The sequence below is a fragment of the Crassostrea angulata genome, chromosome 7, assembly GCF_025612915.1.
Source record: "Crassostrea angulata isolate pt1a10 chromosome 7, ASM2561291v2, whole genome shotgun sequence".
Taxonomy (NCBI): Eukaryota; Metazoa; Mollusca; class Bivalvia; order Ostreida; family Ostreidae; genus Magallana; species Magallana angulata.
In genome coordinates, this window is record NC_069117.1 from 21,463,149 (window position 1) to 21,481,330 (window position 18,182).

The 18,182-nt window shown below is 35.5% G+C and overlaps 2 protein-coding genes across 6 annotated transcripts; both read left to right on the forward strand.

The window, feature by feature from the left end:
- Positions 1–57: 57 nt before the first annotated feature.
- LOC128156776 (ankyrin repeat and SAM domain-containing protein 3-like) lies at positions 58–7,824 on the forward strand. Of its 3 annotated transcripts, none has more exons than XM_052819062.1 (13): positions 58–157; positions 446–727; positions 1,103–1,298; positions 1,484–1,605; positions 1,838–1,919; positions 2,316–2,448; positions 2,879–3,046; positions 3,282–3,431; positions 3,647–4,404; positions 4,752–4,900; positions 5,053–5,197; positions 5,511–5,683; positions 6,017–7,824. In XM_052819062.1, exons 2-13 carry the CDS (start codon positions 537–539, stop codon positions 6,252–6,254), a joined length of 2,505 nt encoding a protein of 834 aa, XP_052675022.1. In that variant the 5' UTR covers positions 58–157; positions 446–536; the 3' UTR covers positions 6,255–7,824. The 3 variants fall into 3 exon arrangements, with proteins under 3 accessions (XP_052675022.1, XP_052675024.1, XP_052675023.1); XM_052819064.1 differs by having other exon boundaries at positions 67–157; positions 509–727; XM_052819063.1 differs by having other exon boundaries at positions 75–157; positions 463–727.
- A 2,311-nt stretch (positions 7,825–10,135) lies between these two features.
- On the forward strand, positions 10,136–17,821 carry LOC128191616 (monocarboxylate transporter 14-like). 3 transcript variants are annotated; one of them, XM_052863778.1, is made up of 8 exons: positions 10,136–10,804; positions 11,661–11,815; positions 13,727–14,068; positions 14,417–14,560; positions 14,666–15,862; positions 16,043–16,222; positions 16,400–16,525; positions 16,835–17,821. In XM_052863778.1, exons 3-8 carry the CDS (start codon positions 13,810–13,812, stop codon positions 17,029–17,031), a joined length of 2,103 nt encoding a protein of 700 aa, XP_052719738.1. In that variant the 5' UTR covers positions 10,136–10,804; positions 11,661–11,815; positions 13,727–13,809; the 3' UTR covers positions 17,032–17,821. The 3 variants fall into 3 exon arrangements, with proteins under 3 accessions (XP_052719738.1, XP_052719739.1, XP_052719740.1); XM_052863779.1 differs by lacking the exon at positions 10,136–10,804 and adding an exon at positions 11,287–11,421; XM_052863780.1 differs by lacking the exons at positions 10,136–10,804; positions 11,661–11,815 and adding an exon at positions 12,133–12,347.
- Positions 17,822–18,182: the final 361 nt, after the last annotated feature.

Genomic DNA, 18,182 nt, shown 5'->3' on the forward strand with positions numbered 1-18,182 from the left:
TGACAGTTATGAATATTATATCTATCTTTCTTTGTTAGTAATTTAATTTTTATTGTTAAATATCGGGATCGTTATTCAACGGAATTTTCTTGAAAGGAGAACAGAAAAAAATATTGATTATTTTTCGAAAAATCTGACCTTCTATCTATTATTTAAGGTAAAGTATTGATATCTTATTAAATTTTAACATGTTGTTAATTAAAGTATACTTTGTAATAACTTACTACATTTCTCTGCTATGGGAAAAGTGCATACTATCAACAGCTGATTAAATATAGGCCAAATAACAAACTAAGTCCTACATAAACTAAGGCTATATGTATATTCCATTCTGCAGTGGAACTTGCATTTTCCTAAGCCATTCTTTACTGCAAAAAATGTCATTTCTATAAAAATATGATAATGTGATTCATAATCTGATAATATCTAACACTTACTGTTACAGATAACAATCAATTGAAGGGCAAATCATGTACACCACTTGTACACTGTATGCAATATTTAACAGTGTGATGGCTTGATCAACATGACAGAGGATGGCACAGGAGGCAGATAACCAATACGAGGCATCAGATGAGTCCTCAGAGAATGAGCTTCTTGACCGTAGCCTTTCAGTTTGGAAAGGATGGAACTGGAACGTTAAGGATGTGTTCGATCCCATTCCTCTGGATCTTCACACAGCATCAAGCATAGGACAGTATGATGTCGTCAGGTCATACATTGCCAGGTACACTTGTATTTAGTACTTGAAGCATGTAGTAAATACATTATATAAGACACATATCACTGTACAAACTGTACAACCAGCAATGAAGCCTTAGTTCAGATTATGAAATGTTTGCCCCTTATGAAAATGCTATAAAATCAGATGAAACTTTTATTTTAACTGCTTATAAAATTTCAAAATAACTGTGTTAATATATTCTTTAAAAATGTAAACCTTAGTGAAAATTTGGTAATGTGTTGAAGCAAACTTGGTAACAGTTACTAAATATGCTCAACTGATTCCTATGATCCTCTTGTTCATTATAAATAATATTTGTTCATCTACAAATATATGTATCAGATGGGTTAGTCATTCAAAAAACTTTTATTCCAATAGGAAAGTTGACCTGAACAAGAAAAATGTGGGTGGGTGGTCACCATTGATGTATGCCTGCTACATTGGGCATGACAACATAGTGAATCTGTTGCTGGATGCAGGTGTAAGTGTGAATGTCAAGAATCATAAAGGACAGACTCCCCTGATGCTGGCTTCGAGCTGTGGAAATGAAAGTGTTGGCTACTTTCTTGTACAGGTTCTGTAAAATCTTTGTTTTATTTGAAAATAGTAGCAGATCTGTAAATCCTCTGAAAAATTCTGGTTGACACCCCATAGAGCTGCAGATCTGCAGCTAATAAGTAAATGTGCATTTAGATGTTCAGTATGTTCTACAGAATAAGTATGATAATCTAGTGACATTTGTGTATACTGGTATTATAGCAAGGAGCAGAGCTGGAGGCGCGTGATCACAAAGGCTGGACTGCTCTCTTCCATGCTACCTATGCTGGACATCAAAACATGGTCAAATTTCTCTTGGAACAGGGAGCCAACATAAATGCTGTGTAAGTAGTTGTAGATGTAACAATATCAGCTATTTTGAAAGTATGATTGTTCAGGATTTTAAATCGAAATTTGTGTCAATGTAGGTACATATGTAAAGGTATTTAGTAGTTTACTTCAGGTCATATGTGTTAAGAAATACAAAATAATTATGAAAATCTAATAAGTCTCTGATATCAATGTCATACAAAAAAATGTAGCAATTAATGAACATATTTTATATTTGTTTACCAGGGAACCTAGTTTAGGATTAACTCCCTTTATGGAAGCTGCAGCAGAGGGCCATGAAATCATTGTTCAACTGTTTCTTCAGCATGTAAGTACAAGTACCGATACTTATATTACTATGTAATGAGAAAATTCCTAGAGGTTTCCGATGAAGAAAAATGAGACATGATGATTGTATAAAATCATGGGTTTTTTTTTACCATCAGATCCTGTAACTTTTTTTAAACGTGATTACTTTAAGCTTTAAGGAGGCAAGACAATCAGATCTATCTTATTTATTTTAAGATAAGATGTGTTAAACTGTAAACGATTATTTAGTAAAGAAAATTTAACAAATATATAAGCTTTTAAATTTGAGTATTTCCAATATCTCAATACAGAGCTTTTCTTCTAAAGGAGACCAACACTGTCTAAAAATGACCATCCAGTCCTTTAAAAATAAGATATAGATTGTTTTGAAATTAGTTTTTGGTTTTCTTTGTAGGGAGTGAATGTGTTTAACAAAGCCCACAATGGAGACACGGCCCGCTCTCTGGCCCTCATCCACAGCAACATGAAGATAGTCAGCCTCATTGATAATCATGTCATGCCCAACACTTGTCTGCGGTCAGAGGCCGGTAAGTAACAGGACCTGGGGTCAGGACTTATCTACTCGCTGTCAGAGGAATAATTTTAGTCAATTACCCTTTTATGGCTTTATTTGCTCAGCTTTGTTAAAGTGCATTGATTTATGTTTGTAAAGGTTGATACCTTATGCAACAGCATACATTATGTTGTTCGTTTTCTCTCAGTGCAGGCTCCATATTAGTCAAATTTACTGGCTTGTCAGTGAGATGGCATATGTTTAGAAGTAAAAATGCATGAAGGACAAAAGTGACCTTTTTGAAATGATTGAATCAAATTATAAAAACACCTTGAAAGTCACCTGGCACTTGTAGACCTTTTATAAATTATGCATGATCATGTTCACATCCTCAAATATTCATTGTATGAAACAAATGTTAACCTTCACAGTAACATGAAAATCTGATGTTCTCTCTTTTAAAGGTCTGGATGCAGGTGAACTTAGTTCCTCTGATGAAGCCTATTCCAAACCAAAGCAAGGTCATAGGGGTCAGAAGGGTAAAGGTCGTCCCAGCATTCGGGACGGACCTGATGCTATTGCCAGACTGATCAACAGGTCTCCCACCTCAGACAACTACAAAACACCTACAAGTAAGTGACATGGACTCTATCATATCTTTTAAAACTAAAAAAACTTGTGCAGGTATATTTTGAAATGATTTCTTGAAGTTGAAATATTTGCAGTATACTGGTATGTACATTTATATGTACTGCAAATATTCCAGTCAGTTAAACTTGATGTATTTGACCTTTCACCTTTAGTAATATTTTTTTGTATAGTAATTATGTTTGGTTTCAAGGTTTATTTACATTATACCTTCTACAGAGAGTCCAAAAGTTCCAAAAGGATATGTGACATTTCCTAAAGGAGAGGTAGGAGCTGAGGGGAATTCTAAGCTGTGTTACCGTGATGTGACCTCCCCCATTAACTTACAGGACTACAATGCTCTGGACAGCTCAGGGGGCAGAAATACAGGTAATCATGCTCATATTGTACAAAAATCAGTCCAATTTAAAATGCAGCATTGGGAAAGATCTTTACTTTTTTTTCCATCTTCTGATAATGAACAAAGCTCAGAAAGAATATATATATATATGTACATGTATTTATATAGAGGGAATTCTTTTTTAAACTGCCTCCCAAAAACTTTATTGTATGTGAAAAAAATGAGTATATTTGGTAAATTGCAGACTCCAATGATAATGAGCCAGGAGAGGATGGGAATGCCTTCTCTAAAACGGGGGCCCTGACCATCAAAAGCAGCTCTGGCTCGAGTGGTGGACTAATGGCAGCCTTTCGTCTCAGTCACAGCAGTAACGAAAGTGATGACTGTCAGCCACAGGACAGCATTAGCTCCTCCCTAGATGGCAGCACCGGAGCTCGTGACCTGTCAGATAATGAGGCCACTTTGTCCCCAGCCTCCAGTTACCACAAAGCCATGGCTCAGCTCAGCATTAAAAATCAGTCTGGAGTGTCGTCCGAGTCAGAGCTGGAAAACATAACCAAAAATGAGAAAGACAATAAAAGCAATAAAAAGGAGCAGGTCTCCAAAAACAATAACCCTCAGCCAAAATCTAGTGCAATGAGTCCCACGTCACAACTGAAAGACAGAGAGAAACAATCCAACAAAAGCCGTTCAAATTCCCCAAGTGTCAAGTTCAATACTCAAGATGTGATTATGCAGCAGTCTGTGCCTGTTCATAACCCTCCCCCACAGCACCAGATAGACCAGCACAGACCCCAGTCTGCCAAGCAACCTCCCCAACCAACTACACAACCAACTACCACCCTCCCAACCACACAGATCCCCCACCATTTACAGGGGGCTAAGCCCAAAGCCCCGGCTCCCGTCTATAGCAATCTTGCCGCAAACTTTATGCCTCAGCTCGGATGTCAGATATTTCCATCCCCTGGTATGCCTGACCCACAGTTTTTTGCTCAGAAGAAGGTAAGAATTCTAATGTAAAGGTATTTGAGTTTATTTTTGCATCAGCTTGGCAGAGAAGACTTTCACAATAAGTACAGAAGTTGACAATATGGATATATATGTATTTTATTTTAATGATCGAATTATGTATTGGTGTTTTTGTAGATTTTGATGTGTGCGAGAGAGTAATGATACTTGTCATAGCCTCAACAGAAACTTTTAAACAAGTTTTCTGTTTTTCAATATTATAAAACAAATTTTATTCTGTTTTCTATAACAAAAAGATTAATTTTTTTTAATCAAGTACAATTTAAACTTGTAACTTCTTGATTGTATTTGTTTTAATCTCTTGACGTTTTGAATTTTAGCCTGACCTTGGAGACCATCCTCGAGATTTACCTTCTCTTTTGCATCAACTGGGTTTGTCTAAATACCTGAAAGTGTTTGAGGAACAAGATGTTGACTTACAAGTGTTCTTATCATTGACAGATAATGATCTGAAAGAGATTGGAATAAAGTGAGTTTCTATTACTTCATTTTATTCAATATATATTTATATGCATTTCCTTCTGGTTAAAGATAGTGATATACATACAGATGTCTTTCATAGATTTAAAATTCAGAATAATTATCGCTGAAAGTGATCAAATTATTTGTTTTGAATTCCAGATTGTTTGGTCCAAGAAAAAAGATGACAAATGCAATAGCTCGCTGGCAAAGCAAAGCTCCAATGCCAACCAATGACAGGTTGGAGCAAGCTTACGCAGATCGTCTGGAAGGAGAGATGCAGGAAATGGCTCTTCAGCTTTTGAAGGTAAAAAAATATGGAAATATTCAACGATATTGTGAAATCTTTGGAGCTTGTGATGTATTTACATTAGCTTAACAATCTTGCTCAATTGCCAATTCTATCTAGGTAGATGGGTTTGTTTTCCAGTTTCTTTTTGGATTGTCACAAACATTTGATCTGTTCTTGGTTATAAACTGGAATATATCCCCCTTGTTGATGAAAAGTTCAACTGCAAATATCAGTTTTGGTAAACAGATTTGTGTAGGGTAATGGGCGATTATAAATAAGTGATCTAATGTAATATAATAAGAAATTTGTTTCATGTAATTCTGCATAGGCAACAGAGCACGTGGATAATATGAAGGCTGAAATAAAACAGGAACAGCAACTCCGTCTGGTGACCGAGAGCTGTCTAAATGATGAGCGAGCTATTCGACATCACATCACTGGAGTCATGCGGGACATGAGGATGAAATGTGATGAAATGAAAGAATCTCTACGCAATCTTACGTACGTGTATTATTTCATTATTACATGTATCATTATAAGCTACTTTTCTTCCATCTTTTTTCGCAGAATTAGATATCATTGTTACATGTATTACTTGTACCAAATGGATTTACAGTATCTAAGAATATATGAAAAGAAGTTTTATATTTAGATTTATTTTTTGTATACTATATATACAGATCAATATTTTATAGTATATTTTTTTTTTATATGAATTCAATACACGAAAATGAACAGTTATTTTAACTTAATTTAGCTGGGGTAATTATCTTCTTAGCTTGTTATTCTCCATTTTAATAATCATGATAATCATCATTTCTTTTACAATAACAGCCACAACCATTCAGAAATTCGTCTGAAGTTGCAGAATTCAGGAGATTCCAATTCCCTTAAAGACATGTCAGATAACAATAGGAGTATAGTGCTGTCCAACGAGAGGCTGTACAATCTGGAGGGAGTGATGAAGAAGATGGAACAGCAGATCAAAGATCTTCAGAAGTTCCTCTCCGTTGTCATGATAAACATCGACCGAATCGTCAGGCGAAGCCACAATGAAAATGGTTTCTCTTGAGCCAGTACCAAAGCTGTGTTGTGTTTTGATTCTATTACATTGTATATCAATTAATTGCTTGTTTTTTGCATATCCATGACAGGTTAAGATGATTGAATGAATCTCATTTATTGACATATCCCTGTAAGGAAAGAGATTGTGGTTGTATATTTGCACTATTTTTTATGGATGTCTGTGATGAATTTTTTAAAACTCATTTGTTAGCTCATATTATTCTTTTATAAAACATGATCTTATTAATGTCTCACTTTTTTTTTTTTTTTTTTTTTTTACATTTTATGTATTTTGAATTAATACACATAGTTTATTTTACATCTTTGTATTAGACTTTTATGATGATTAAATAGTACAGATATATCTGGTATATAGTTTATTTTCTTCATACGATATTTTATCGTAGCTAGTAATCATATGAATAGCTCTGTTTGAGTATCCATAAATTGTTTTTGTAGAAATCATGACAATCACTTTTTTACAGTGAGCTATTTTACATCTTTTTAAAGTCTTATTACTTATTACTAATTTCATTGTTTTGAACTGCCAAAGAATGGTTATACTTAGTATATACATGTACTTCATTTTTGTTTGTTGGCATTTATGTATTTATTTAATACCTAATGACTGAGGCATTGAAATTACTGAACATATTTGGCTTTGTATGGAGACCATAGATACATGTTTTTGTGTGGAATACATGAACTTTGAATAATTCTGTATTTTTTATGACAATAATTCTTAAAAAAAAAAGCAAGGGATGCTTTTGTTAAAGTGATTTAATCCATAAAAATCCCTGGTATATAAATATATTGGACTACTAATGCCCTTTAAAGTACATTCATATCCAAGAGTCTGTGTTTGTTTTTCTAATGTGAATTTTTCTATTTTTATTATACAGTAGATACATGTATAAACATGTAAATTACTAGATTCAGATTGCACAACTTGTAAAAAATGTACATGACGCAAAAAAGGTTTGGCATATTGTGTGTTTAGCATTTTCTGGATAGATTTACAAAAATTGCTGAAAGTTGTAATTATACAGCACTATATATAATTATTTTGAGAAAGGACATTATTTTTTATGAAAATTAATATATATAATGTATATTGGTCAACAATGTCATTGATGAAATATCAACATAATTATAAACTGTGCAAATAGCTAGTAAACTATCATCTTGTTAGGAACATTTTCAAATAATCCTTTTTTTCTCATAGATGTATGCATGTAGGAATGAAACATCTTTTTATAGTTAAACTATGCTCATATAAGTATCCTTAGGTCTTAGTGTTGTATCATTTTGTATAATAACACAGTTGTTCATTTGATAAGTTACAAACTGAGAGAGAGATATGATATAATTGAAGCCAAAGATGATTCACTGTACAAAGGTTTATAGATAATCATTTGTAGTAAAGATTTACCTTTATAATTCACAAAAAAATGGAAATGACACATTATTTTGCGAATCTGTTAGTAATGGGACATCGTTTAATTTTCATGGGTTTTTTTGTCCTATAAACTTTGAATATTTATCTTTTCCCTGTAATTTTCAACAACAAAGTTCAATCAGTATTTTACGTTTCAAACAAAAGTTAAAAATATTAATTGAATATTAAAAAAAATGAAACATATTAAGACTGAAGTATGTTGAAATGTACTTTTTGTTTATTTTGTATTCATACAATACCAATAGAAGATTTGATTAAGACAATGAACAAATAAATTATTTGATGTTAAATGTGATATGAATATAAGATTTCAATTTTATCTACCTGTTTGAAATGGAAATAAAGAGTGGATGCATAGTATCATTTGCGGGTCTAAAGGAGAGTCGGTAGTTGAAAAATGATCGAAAAAAGGCCTCACCCCCCTCCGCCGGAAAAAAGAATTATCCTTGGACCCCGCCGGTCCCTTGGAAAAATTTCTGGATCCGCGCATGAGTATGTACACAGACAATAAATTAAATACTAGTATACAATAGAAACCATGAGCTGGATTTGATGAAAAAATAAACAAAATACAAATACAAGCTTTACTTTATCTTTAGTATGTGTTTTAAAATATTTGAAATCCCTTACGAACGCAAAGTATTTGAAGGAATTTTTTGTACGGCATAGGCGTCGGAACCGGGGGGGGGGGGGGGCTGGGGGGCTTAGCCCCCCCCCCCCCCCACTTTTTTTGCAAAGTTAGACCATTAGGCACATAGTATCATAGAGATTTCAGGCCCCCCCCTCCACTTTTTCTCTAAGCAAAGATAATTGTTCCTAAATTTACCTTGAAAAGATGGTAATATTGAGAAGTTGGATGATGCTTGCCCCCCCCCCCCCCCCCTTTAACGGATTAGAAATTTCATGATTTGGGAGAAAAATTTTGGTACCACCCCCCCCCCCCCCCCCCCACGGATTAGGATTTTCATGATTTTGGGAATAAGGGTTTTTTTTTTGCGTGTCAAGATTTCTGAGATTAGTTTAGCCCCCCCCCCCCCCCCCCCCCCACTTTCAATTTGCTTTCGACGCCACTGGTACGTATTGGATAGATTTAAGATAGAGCTTAGTGTAGTGTATTTTTCTTCAACGAAGTCCAGTCTGGTATGATGAGTATAATTTTAAAATATTTGACTTTGTTTATATCTTTTATGTACTGTACCTTTCCTGTTAGTATATGAGGATACAGAAGAACGTGAGATAAAGAAGAGAAAAATGGAACTTCTTTTAATATTTTCATTAAACTTGGATTTTTGTAACCGTTATATATATGTCTTAAGAATTTCAAGGGATTTTAAAAATACATTTGTATAGTTTACTCACTACCTCATTTAAAATCTTTTTGGAAGCCATTTTGTCCTTTTCTGGGAAGATAAGTTTAAAGACCGTATCGACTTTAAAAGGAAATTGTATACCGTAATAATAGCATAGTAAATATCGCATACTACCGAATTTTGTAAGAAAATAAAAAATTGCCATCATATACAACTTTAAAGACAATAGCTTGTGTCGTAATTACTGGACAAATTAGAATTATAATTTATTTAGCCAACTGCACGAATTGTATTGAAAAATGTCAAATGTGCACCGGCTCTCCCATCTTTGTACAGGCAACATACATTAAATTTCAATTTCAAATAAACTTGTATTTTTTTTTCGGGGGGGGGGGGGGTGTCAAAATCGACTCTCCTGTGTGCTTGATATTTCTGGTAATGCTCTTGTCTCAGTGAGGAATAAACCAGTCGTAAAATAATAAATGAATAAATATTCACAACGTTTACTTTTGTTAAGCATCGTTCTGACATCCTCCTGGAGATGTTCCATGGATAAAATAGACATTGATCAGTGACCGATCTCAACTGTCATTATGCAGATTTTTATCATGGGTACTTTTCTCTGAGATCGCACTGCCTTTTGACCAAATGATTATAGGAGCTAGACTGGAAGATAATTGTCATAAGATCTTTTACACGCATTTATATCCCTATTCATATTTTGCAATATAGGGTGGAGCTTAGTCCTACATTAATGTGACAATGATTTATCGAAAAAATGCACTGGTATATATTTCATAGTTATTGTATAAGATATATGTATATAGGGACTCCACACATCCCTGCCAAAATATATAGAAAGACATGGGTGGGGATTGATTATGAGTGTGATAGAGTATCAGTACATCAGCTGCTTGCATAGGCGCTTCCCTTCCAAATCAGTGTGTGTGTGTGTGTGTGTGTGAGTGCGCCTATAGGACTTCAGTGGATCACAATCGTCAATGACTTGGACAAATAGTGACGAACGTCTGTTAAATCATCAAAACTTTAAAGGCATTTTGATAGAACACAAAGAAACAATACAATGTATATATCAAATACATCGTAATTAAGGAGACCGAGATTGCTAAGTCAGTAATCTGTAGTACATCCGTGAAAAAATTATGGAAATTCAAAATGAATTGTGACGAGGTAATTTTACAACACATTAACAGTCTAGATATACCCTTTAGAAAAGGTATATCGTCTACTGTGACAAAATGATATCCGGGTGCACAGGCACCACCTGGAGTGTCGGCAGATAGCAGAATTATTGTATTCAGTGACAGTAATTTACCTTAGCTAAATATACCAACCCACTACCTGTTTCATAAGAGTATCCCAAAAATATTTCACTCGGACAAGAAGAACACAAGTGCGGTATTTGTGTCATTGAGACGACTTTGTAAACCATACGACAGGAAGAATTACAACAGACATAACGCAGTGTATGTAGTATAACAAGTTTTGCAGCACATAATTTACCACCTGTCCGCCTTTTCCATGAATTTGTAACGGCGTGTTGGGTGTATAGACAAACTGATTCGCGAGCAGATGAATGAATCGTTATCGATCGATTGAACAGAGAACCGTCAGCAGCCATAATCGTTGTGGTACGTGTTTGTCATGTGATGTTGTTTGATGTCGGAAACTAGCTGAGCTATTTTTATCGAAGGCAGAAAAAATCAGCTGGATCGAAGCAGGGAAAACTGGAGCTTTCGCTGATTCTTGGAATATCTTTCGTTGCAGGTAAGTTCTAATGGGAAAGGCTCGACTACGGGAGATTTTCATTTTTCTTTGTTCGCTGGGCACTTCCAGGAAGCGTCCATTGTACTGCATAAAGAAATTGTATATGATATCTTGTCCGTTGTCGTCTTGATTGAAATGAACGTCTGTTGGATCAGTTCCAGGACGCGCTTGAGTAATTATGACGGTAGTTCTTTTGTGAAGGATTTATATGTGTCAGTGATATCTAGAATGACCTTAATCTGTGGAGTGCAAAAATTATTGATTCTGTGTGTAGACATGAACTCCATTATTTACAACATGTGGGGTTTAAAATTGTATATAGTTGTGAATCTAGAAATGCTGCATTTTTTCTGTCATTTTAAGCGATCAAAAGGCTGTAACAAGTACCAAACTACGCCAATTCCAATGCTTGTATCCATTCCTGTATACTATATATAAATAGGGTACGACCTTGTAACAAATGATAGGTCTATTCTGTAGTGGATATTATTTATGACACATTTGGCTGTGATGTGAAACTATTCACTGCGGAAACTACTACTTCGGTTCATTGTTTATGTTAAGTCGATCACATGTTTCATATAGGTACTTGACCACCGGACTCTTCTGTGCACAAGGTTTCAGATTTGAGATTGTATATATAGTACATAATTTTTGTGATATCTATAGCCTTAATATTTAACTAATCTTGCAAAATAGTTTGACAAGGTAATATTGTTGTTATTGAAATGGTGAAAAGTCATAGACCTGTTTGTTTGTTTGTTTTCTTTTATTTATTGAAATCTTTGACCAAAACGCGTCAACACATGAGTAACTTTGTTTATATTCACTGGACAACATGTGTTTCTCACTATAGGAAGGTCAAGGCCGGGGGTAATCCGTTGTGTACAGGGAAGCGGGGATCAAGCGGACAACAGTTTACTATGTATCAACCCCCGAATGCACAGCCTCAAAACACAGGGGAACCCTAAGAGGACGCCATTTCACCGATCATAACCCTATATACACACTGTAAGTATATATATAAATATATATGTTTCGGTATGGTTGTACATATTAAATGTTTCACTATGTTTCTGTTTAAAGTTGATCCCGCTGCTACGACTTATATTTTGTCTGTGCCTTATCTGTGGTGTATTGTGACCCCAGAGTTGCGTTGACGGCGAATCTGTGCCTAAGGAATTTTACAAATTGTAAATTCTCCCTAGCTAATTGAACCGTATGCAAATTTTGTAAACACTCGGTGCATGGGAAAATTGTAAGGTAAAAATTTAAATATTCGAGTTCTGACTTCCTGACCGTATACTAAAGTAAACACGTGTTAAACGTTGGATAGAAAGGAAGTTTGTTGGGCCGTAGTAGACAAAGACTAAGTTAGGTGGGTTATTTCCTGTGTATAGATTTTTTTAAAACCCTTGGTATGAGTAATCAGGTGCGCATTGCGCACATTTTCCATTAGGATCAGCTGATTGAAGCGAGCCGCGTGGTTTCCCCAACTTTCACCGAAAACCACAAACGTTTGAACTTTTAATCGTTGTAAAAGGTAAGACGGTTTTTAAAGTGATTTGTTTGTCAAAGCGAAGGAAATATTTGTATTTAAATGTAGGATTTACAGCTCTTTTATTGTGAAATGCTTTAGATTCTAAAATCTCCTTTAATCTGTGATATTTTTTCACGTTTTGTTCCATATATACGGAAAATGTCGAACCAGATAATGACAGTTATATATACACCGTTCATGTATCATAAATGGTAGACTGTGGATATTTTATCACCGAGTATCGATTTATTGAACTCAACTTTTCCTTCTGAATTTATTGATTTAATAGACACACGTAGACAACAACACATTAATATTCGACGTATAACATCTATTTCAGCCATTGGTATGCATATTTATGCATTCTAATGATATTTTTCTGTTTATAAGTTTACAAAGTCATACAAATATTCAATCGACTTACGAGACTGAACGAAAGAGCAAGATAGTTATTCCAATGCAACGCAACTGTTTAATTTTTATGGTTCGTTTCAGTTAATTTTATCCTCCATCGGTGACAATTGTTTGAGGGGAACATTCCATATTCTGTTTAAATAACGTGAATAAAGTTAGAACACTCCCATTCAACTAGATTATCTATTATGTTAATTCATTGTACTGTGATTACAATGCTAATACTCCAGTATGCGGCGTAGCGGTTCTGCAAGGAGACATCTTTGCCCCTTGTTGATCTATAGTGCGGAGATGCTCTCCTTGAGAAACTATAAACACTCTGTTAAAACAAAATGCTGTCAGATTTGACCCAGACCTAAGACCCAGAAGTGTAAGTGCTGGACAGAGGGGTCAAGTTACTTAACACACAGTAAAGCAGCCAGGTTATCTTGGCTATCGTCTGTGTGTACCCGGGTCTGCCCTAAGGTTTCTATTAAGTGATACCGAAACAGAAAGGGTATCAAAGGCGATACAGTACTGCTGATATACAATATGTACATGATATAGGATTATAATGACTGAGTGCCTGGGTTATCAAAATATATTTACATTACTTAGAAACCGTGATTATTGCAAATTACTGTTAATTTGTCGATCCATCACTCCATGTATGTATATACATGCATCTCGTATATCAACCCCTGTGCATTTAGAAACTGAAAGTAATTGACGTGGAAAAGCAATCATAAACATTTTGCTGTTGCTTACCCGTACATTCACATAATAGATACGACAATAAAACAGATTTGGTTCCTTCATTCTAGTGATTTATTATGTATGTTCCGTGTTATTTTAATTTATTTTTTCAAATACATAGTCAAGTGCATGCAGATTCGAAAGATTTTTACATACATAGGTTGCATTACTATAAAAAAGGGTTAACTTTACGTGTTGTTTTTTAAAATGGAATTTTTTATTTGTCGTTTAAGGATTTTCACTGAATGAAAAGACAATGCCATAGACATCTTTGCGTCAGTGACAGTAGAGCACACATTAATAACACCATTCCATCATGTCAACGGACAGAAAGCGCCATGATTCCGAGGAAACCACGGACTCTCTGGAGAGTGTCGGAGACTATATCCCCACCCCACCGGACGGAGGGTGGGGCTGGGTGATCGTCTTCAGCTCACTGATGTGTAACATCATTGTGGACGGTCTTGGATACTCTTTTGGCGTCCTCCTTCCCCAGTGGGTGGAAGTTTTCGGCGAATCCCCCGGGAAGATTTCACTTATAGGGGCTCTGCTCGTCGGAGTCTATTTGTGTGCTGGTAAGTGGGTATGTACTATGATAATAGTATATGTATATATCTAGGCATTAGAAATTTTTGAAAATGTCGTAAGACAATATAGCACATTTATTCCTGTCCCTCAATTTCAAATGCAACTGAAACTGATTATTTTCTACGCATAGTTTGTGCTGTTGATTGCACTTTCTTTGGATACCTTTATGACGTGCATAATGAGGCCAGAAATTTTGATATGCACATCTACATTTTAGAGCTTATTATCACCTACCCACTTTTTTCTATGACATTTTAAAAAAAAATCATACACACAATCAATGAATGATAGTATAAATTATTTACTTACGTATAAGAATTCTACTTTCTGTTCAGGTCCCGTGGTGAGTGGTTTGACCAACAAATTCGGATGTAGACCCGTGACGTTTGCAGGAAGCATCGTGGCTTGTGCTGGGTTCTTGTTTGCCTCCTTCAGTAACAGTGTCCCTGTCCTTATGTTAACATACGGAGTTCTTGGAGGTAAAATCTGTAATTTGCCCCGCCCCTTCTGAAATGATAAAATTGATTGACACATTTGTTAAATGTAAAATTTAATACTGAGTGTTCTGTTTTCTCGTCTTTTAGGTTTAGGATTTGGTTTAATATACTTGCCAGCCATTGTTAGCGTCGGTTTTTATTTCGAGAAAAAACGCGCCATTGCAACAGGCATCGCAGTGTCTGGTTCCGGGATAGGAACATTCATATTTTCTCCTGCAAACGCCGCCATATTAGATGCGTTCGATTGGAAGTACATGTTGATGATTCACGCAGGTATTATTCTGAATGGATGCGTCTTTGCTATGTTAATGAGACCGTTAGAACCACCAAGAAGGAAAAAGGTGAAAACAAAGGTTAGGGCCAAAACCATGATTGATCGCGTGAAAGAAAGAGCTATTGCCAACCGTAAGCGTTGTAATGAATCAGAATCCAGTGTCCAGGTTGTGGAGAGTTTTGCTAAATTGCAGGAAGCTAAGAGGTTGCGCGAAGAAAGGTTAAAAGATGACGATTCTGACATTACGTCAATGCCAAGCGCTTATTTTGTGAAAACTCGCGATAGCGACACATACAAACACTCGTTCTCGGAGGCTGGCGAGAGTTACTGCGGGAGTCCGGTGGTGGACATCCCCAAAATAACATTCGTAGGCGTTGACAACAAAGAACCGTCATCACCGGAATCACCCCGATCCGACAGGTCAGAGGAAAGGTTTGGATCGATGGCGACCATCGAAGAAAAGCCACTGAAGGAGGAAGAGGCTGCGAAAAAGGCCGCTGATGACGCCAACATTCTTAACGGTGTGTACAGTCACGAGGTGCAGCCACTTATTGAAAACGGCTACGCAAAAGTGGTGCCCTCTAACCGTAACTATTCGTCTGCCGCAAGACTACGGATTGGGTCACAGAACAATGTTGATAAAAAAGACTACTCTAGACCCCTGTATAGAAAGGACATTTTCTACAGCGGGAGTACGCTTAAAATCCCCGAGTTTACGTCCCAGCCCGACATGCACAGTTACATTACAAGTATTACTACGATTCCCGGAGAACTGGCGCTTCCGCCCTCCTCCATTTGGGATCACTGCACGTGTTTGCCAAAATCCATTGTCGATACTCTTCGAGATATGTTAGATTTTTCAATATTGAAAGACTTGCCTTTCGTGCTCATTTGCATTGGTAATTTATTTGCTATGATTGGGTTTTACGTTCCGTTCACATACTTGGTTGACCACGCTATGGAGCAGAACATCGCCCAAACCGATGCTGCGTTCTTAGTTTCTGTGATTGGTAAGCCACTTTCAACATAAATGTAATTTTTGCGTTGTTGAAATTTTTATTAATTTCGTGCATACTTCAGTAGTTGAGGATTTTCATATCTCATGGGTTCTTAACATACACCGGATCTCTTGATTTCCCAAAAACAAATCTGAAAACTGAGGATTTTTCAGATTTTGATTTCATTTTCAGGAATCACCAATACGGTGGGGCGGATTTTGTCCGGTGTGATAGCTGACGTGACCAAAGTGGACGCATTGATAATCAACAATGTTGCTTTGGTGTTTAGCGCGGTTCTGCTTTTCGTTGAACCTTTCTGTACGACCTATCCCCTCCTCGTATTGTTCGCAGCTTTATATGGACTATGCGTGTGTAAGTGTTTGATTGAATGTTTATGATATTTATTCATAGAGAATTTTATCAAAACTATCCACAAAAGGAAAATATTTTCTGAAAAGATAATTTTCCCACATTTTTTGAACATTTTTATAGGAATACATTATTATATTCCATTTCATTTGATGAAACCCTTATTGTACAATTTTTCAGCTGCCTATATATCTTTGACCTCCATCATAATCTGTGATCTGATCGGTCTGGAGAAGCTTACCAATGCCTTTGGTATTCTGACTCTAGCTCGAGGGACTTCTTCCATATATGGACCTCCTATTGCTGGTAGACAAATTGCGCTTTTTTAAAACCACCTTCAAAGAATTTTCTAAATTTTGGTTTGAGCAATTTTTGCGAATTGAAAAAAAAACCTCCATGCACATGTCAAAGATAAATATATACTAGTATCTTACTTCCAATCTTACTATTTCTTGTTCGGTTTATTGTCTTTTCCAGCTAGGCTTATCCTGGAATAATTTTTAAGTTTACGATCATCATCTAATTTCTAGTTTTAATCTAAACTTAATTTTAAAAATTGCTATTGCAGCAATGAACAAACTTATGTCTAGTAATTTTTTTCCTTTTTAACAACAGGTGCGGTTCGTGTTGCCACCAAGAGCTACGACTACTCTTTTTACCTGGGAGGTTTGATGTTCGTCATTGGTTCTGTGTTCCATTTAATGTTACATTTACCCTGCATCAAACGGAGGGGATTGCGGGACCTTACTGCTGGTGTGTTAGACGTCCCGGAAAACAACAAACCCGAGAACAACAAACCGGTGGCGGTGTAAAGTTAATGGCTTCTGACGTCACTGGACATGCATGGATACTAGATCATGTGATCATGATGTGCAACAATTAGTTGCTTGTATTTTTGTGAGCGAATTTGTTAACTTATCCTTAAGAGGAATTCCTAATGTTTATTGTATTTATGTATTACTGAGGTTTTTTCTTTATTTTTACTTAACGTTTTACGAAAAGTTTATAGAAGTTATTGTTTGTTAGTGTGTTTGTTAGTGTGTTTGTGTATGTGTTTGTATCTGCGTTTGTTTGCGTCCATAACTGAAAATGTAGTAACTTTTACAATAGGATAATCTCAGATTGTTTTTGCTTTATTGTACCGTTTTAGATTTAGTACACACTATTTTTATATGGCAACGGATATCGGTTTGAAAAGATTTATATGTATATTTTTACTTGGAACTTCGTTTTATACATGTAGTTAACTGTTTTATGTGCATGTGTTAAATGTTTCGTTGCATGATGGTTTTTTTTTTACAATAATCTTTATTGTTAATCCAGTATAAACTTTATCACATTGGTATCTCCGACTATTCATTGATTTACAATGCATTGCATTTTTAATGGCTTACCGTTAGTTTTTATTACACGTTATAGTACATGTATAAGCCAAATGCCATGTTTTGCAATTTGTAAAAGTGTGAAAGTTTTATTCGCAGTAAACGCGAGGATGAAATATTGTTGTATGATAGCGCGCTAGAAACGGTCAGTCTGCATATTTGAGTTTTACAATCATTTTCACTTTCACATGCCAGCGGCAATAAAAGAACAGGAAATTGGTTTTGCTTTTCTTTGTTAAATTGACTTTTCTTGATTTAAATATATATTGTCCAAAGCAATAACATTCTTACTTTGATTGGAGATTCCAGGATTTCCAATTCCTGAAAGTAATGAGAATCGATTTGTTAAAAGCTGAGAGTAAAAATGACAATACGATTCTTACTTTGACTACGTTGAGATTCAAAATATTATTGGTTTGTTACTAGTATTTCATCTCGGACCGACTAAGTTCAAGCCCAAAGTTATCATAAATATTCAACTTGGCTTTGTCTACGGAAACAGTAATTAGAAAATATTTGTTTATTGCCTTATGATACAGAAAAAAAAATGCAGATGCGTCAGATAGTATTTGGTTAAAAAT

Excerpts from the sequence above, each read along its gene's own strand:
- LOC128156776 (XM_052819062.1), top strand. The coding sequence starts at position 537 with ATGGCACAGGAGGCAGATAACCAATACGAGGCATCAGATGAGTCCTCA. Across the intron at positions 3,047-3,281 it reads CAACTACAAAACACCTACAA|AGAGTCCAAAAGTTCCAAAA; the intron begins GTAAGTGACATG and ends TACCTTCTACAG. Across the intron at positions 4,901-5,052 it reads CTGAAAGAGATTGGAATAAA|ATTGTTTGGTCCAAGAAAAA; the intron begins GTGAGTTTCTAT and ends TTTGAATTCCAG.
- LOC128191616 (XM_052863778.1), top strand. The coding sequence starts at position 13,810 with ATGTCAACGGACAGAAAGCGCCATGATTCCGAGGAAACCACGGACTCT. Across the intron at positions 16,223-16,399 it reads TTTATATGGACTATGCGTGT|CTGCCTATATATCTTTGACC; the intron begins GTAAGTGTTTGA and ends ACAATTTTTCAG. Across the intron at positions 16,526-16,834 it reads ATATGGACCTCCTATTGCTG|GTGCGGTTCGTGTTGCCACC; the intron begins GTAGACAAATTG and ends TTTTAACAACAG.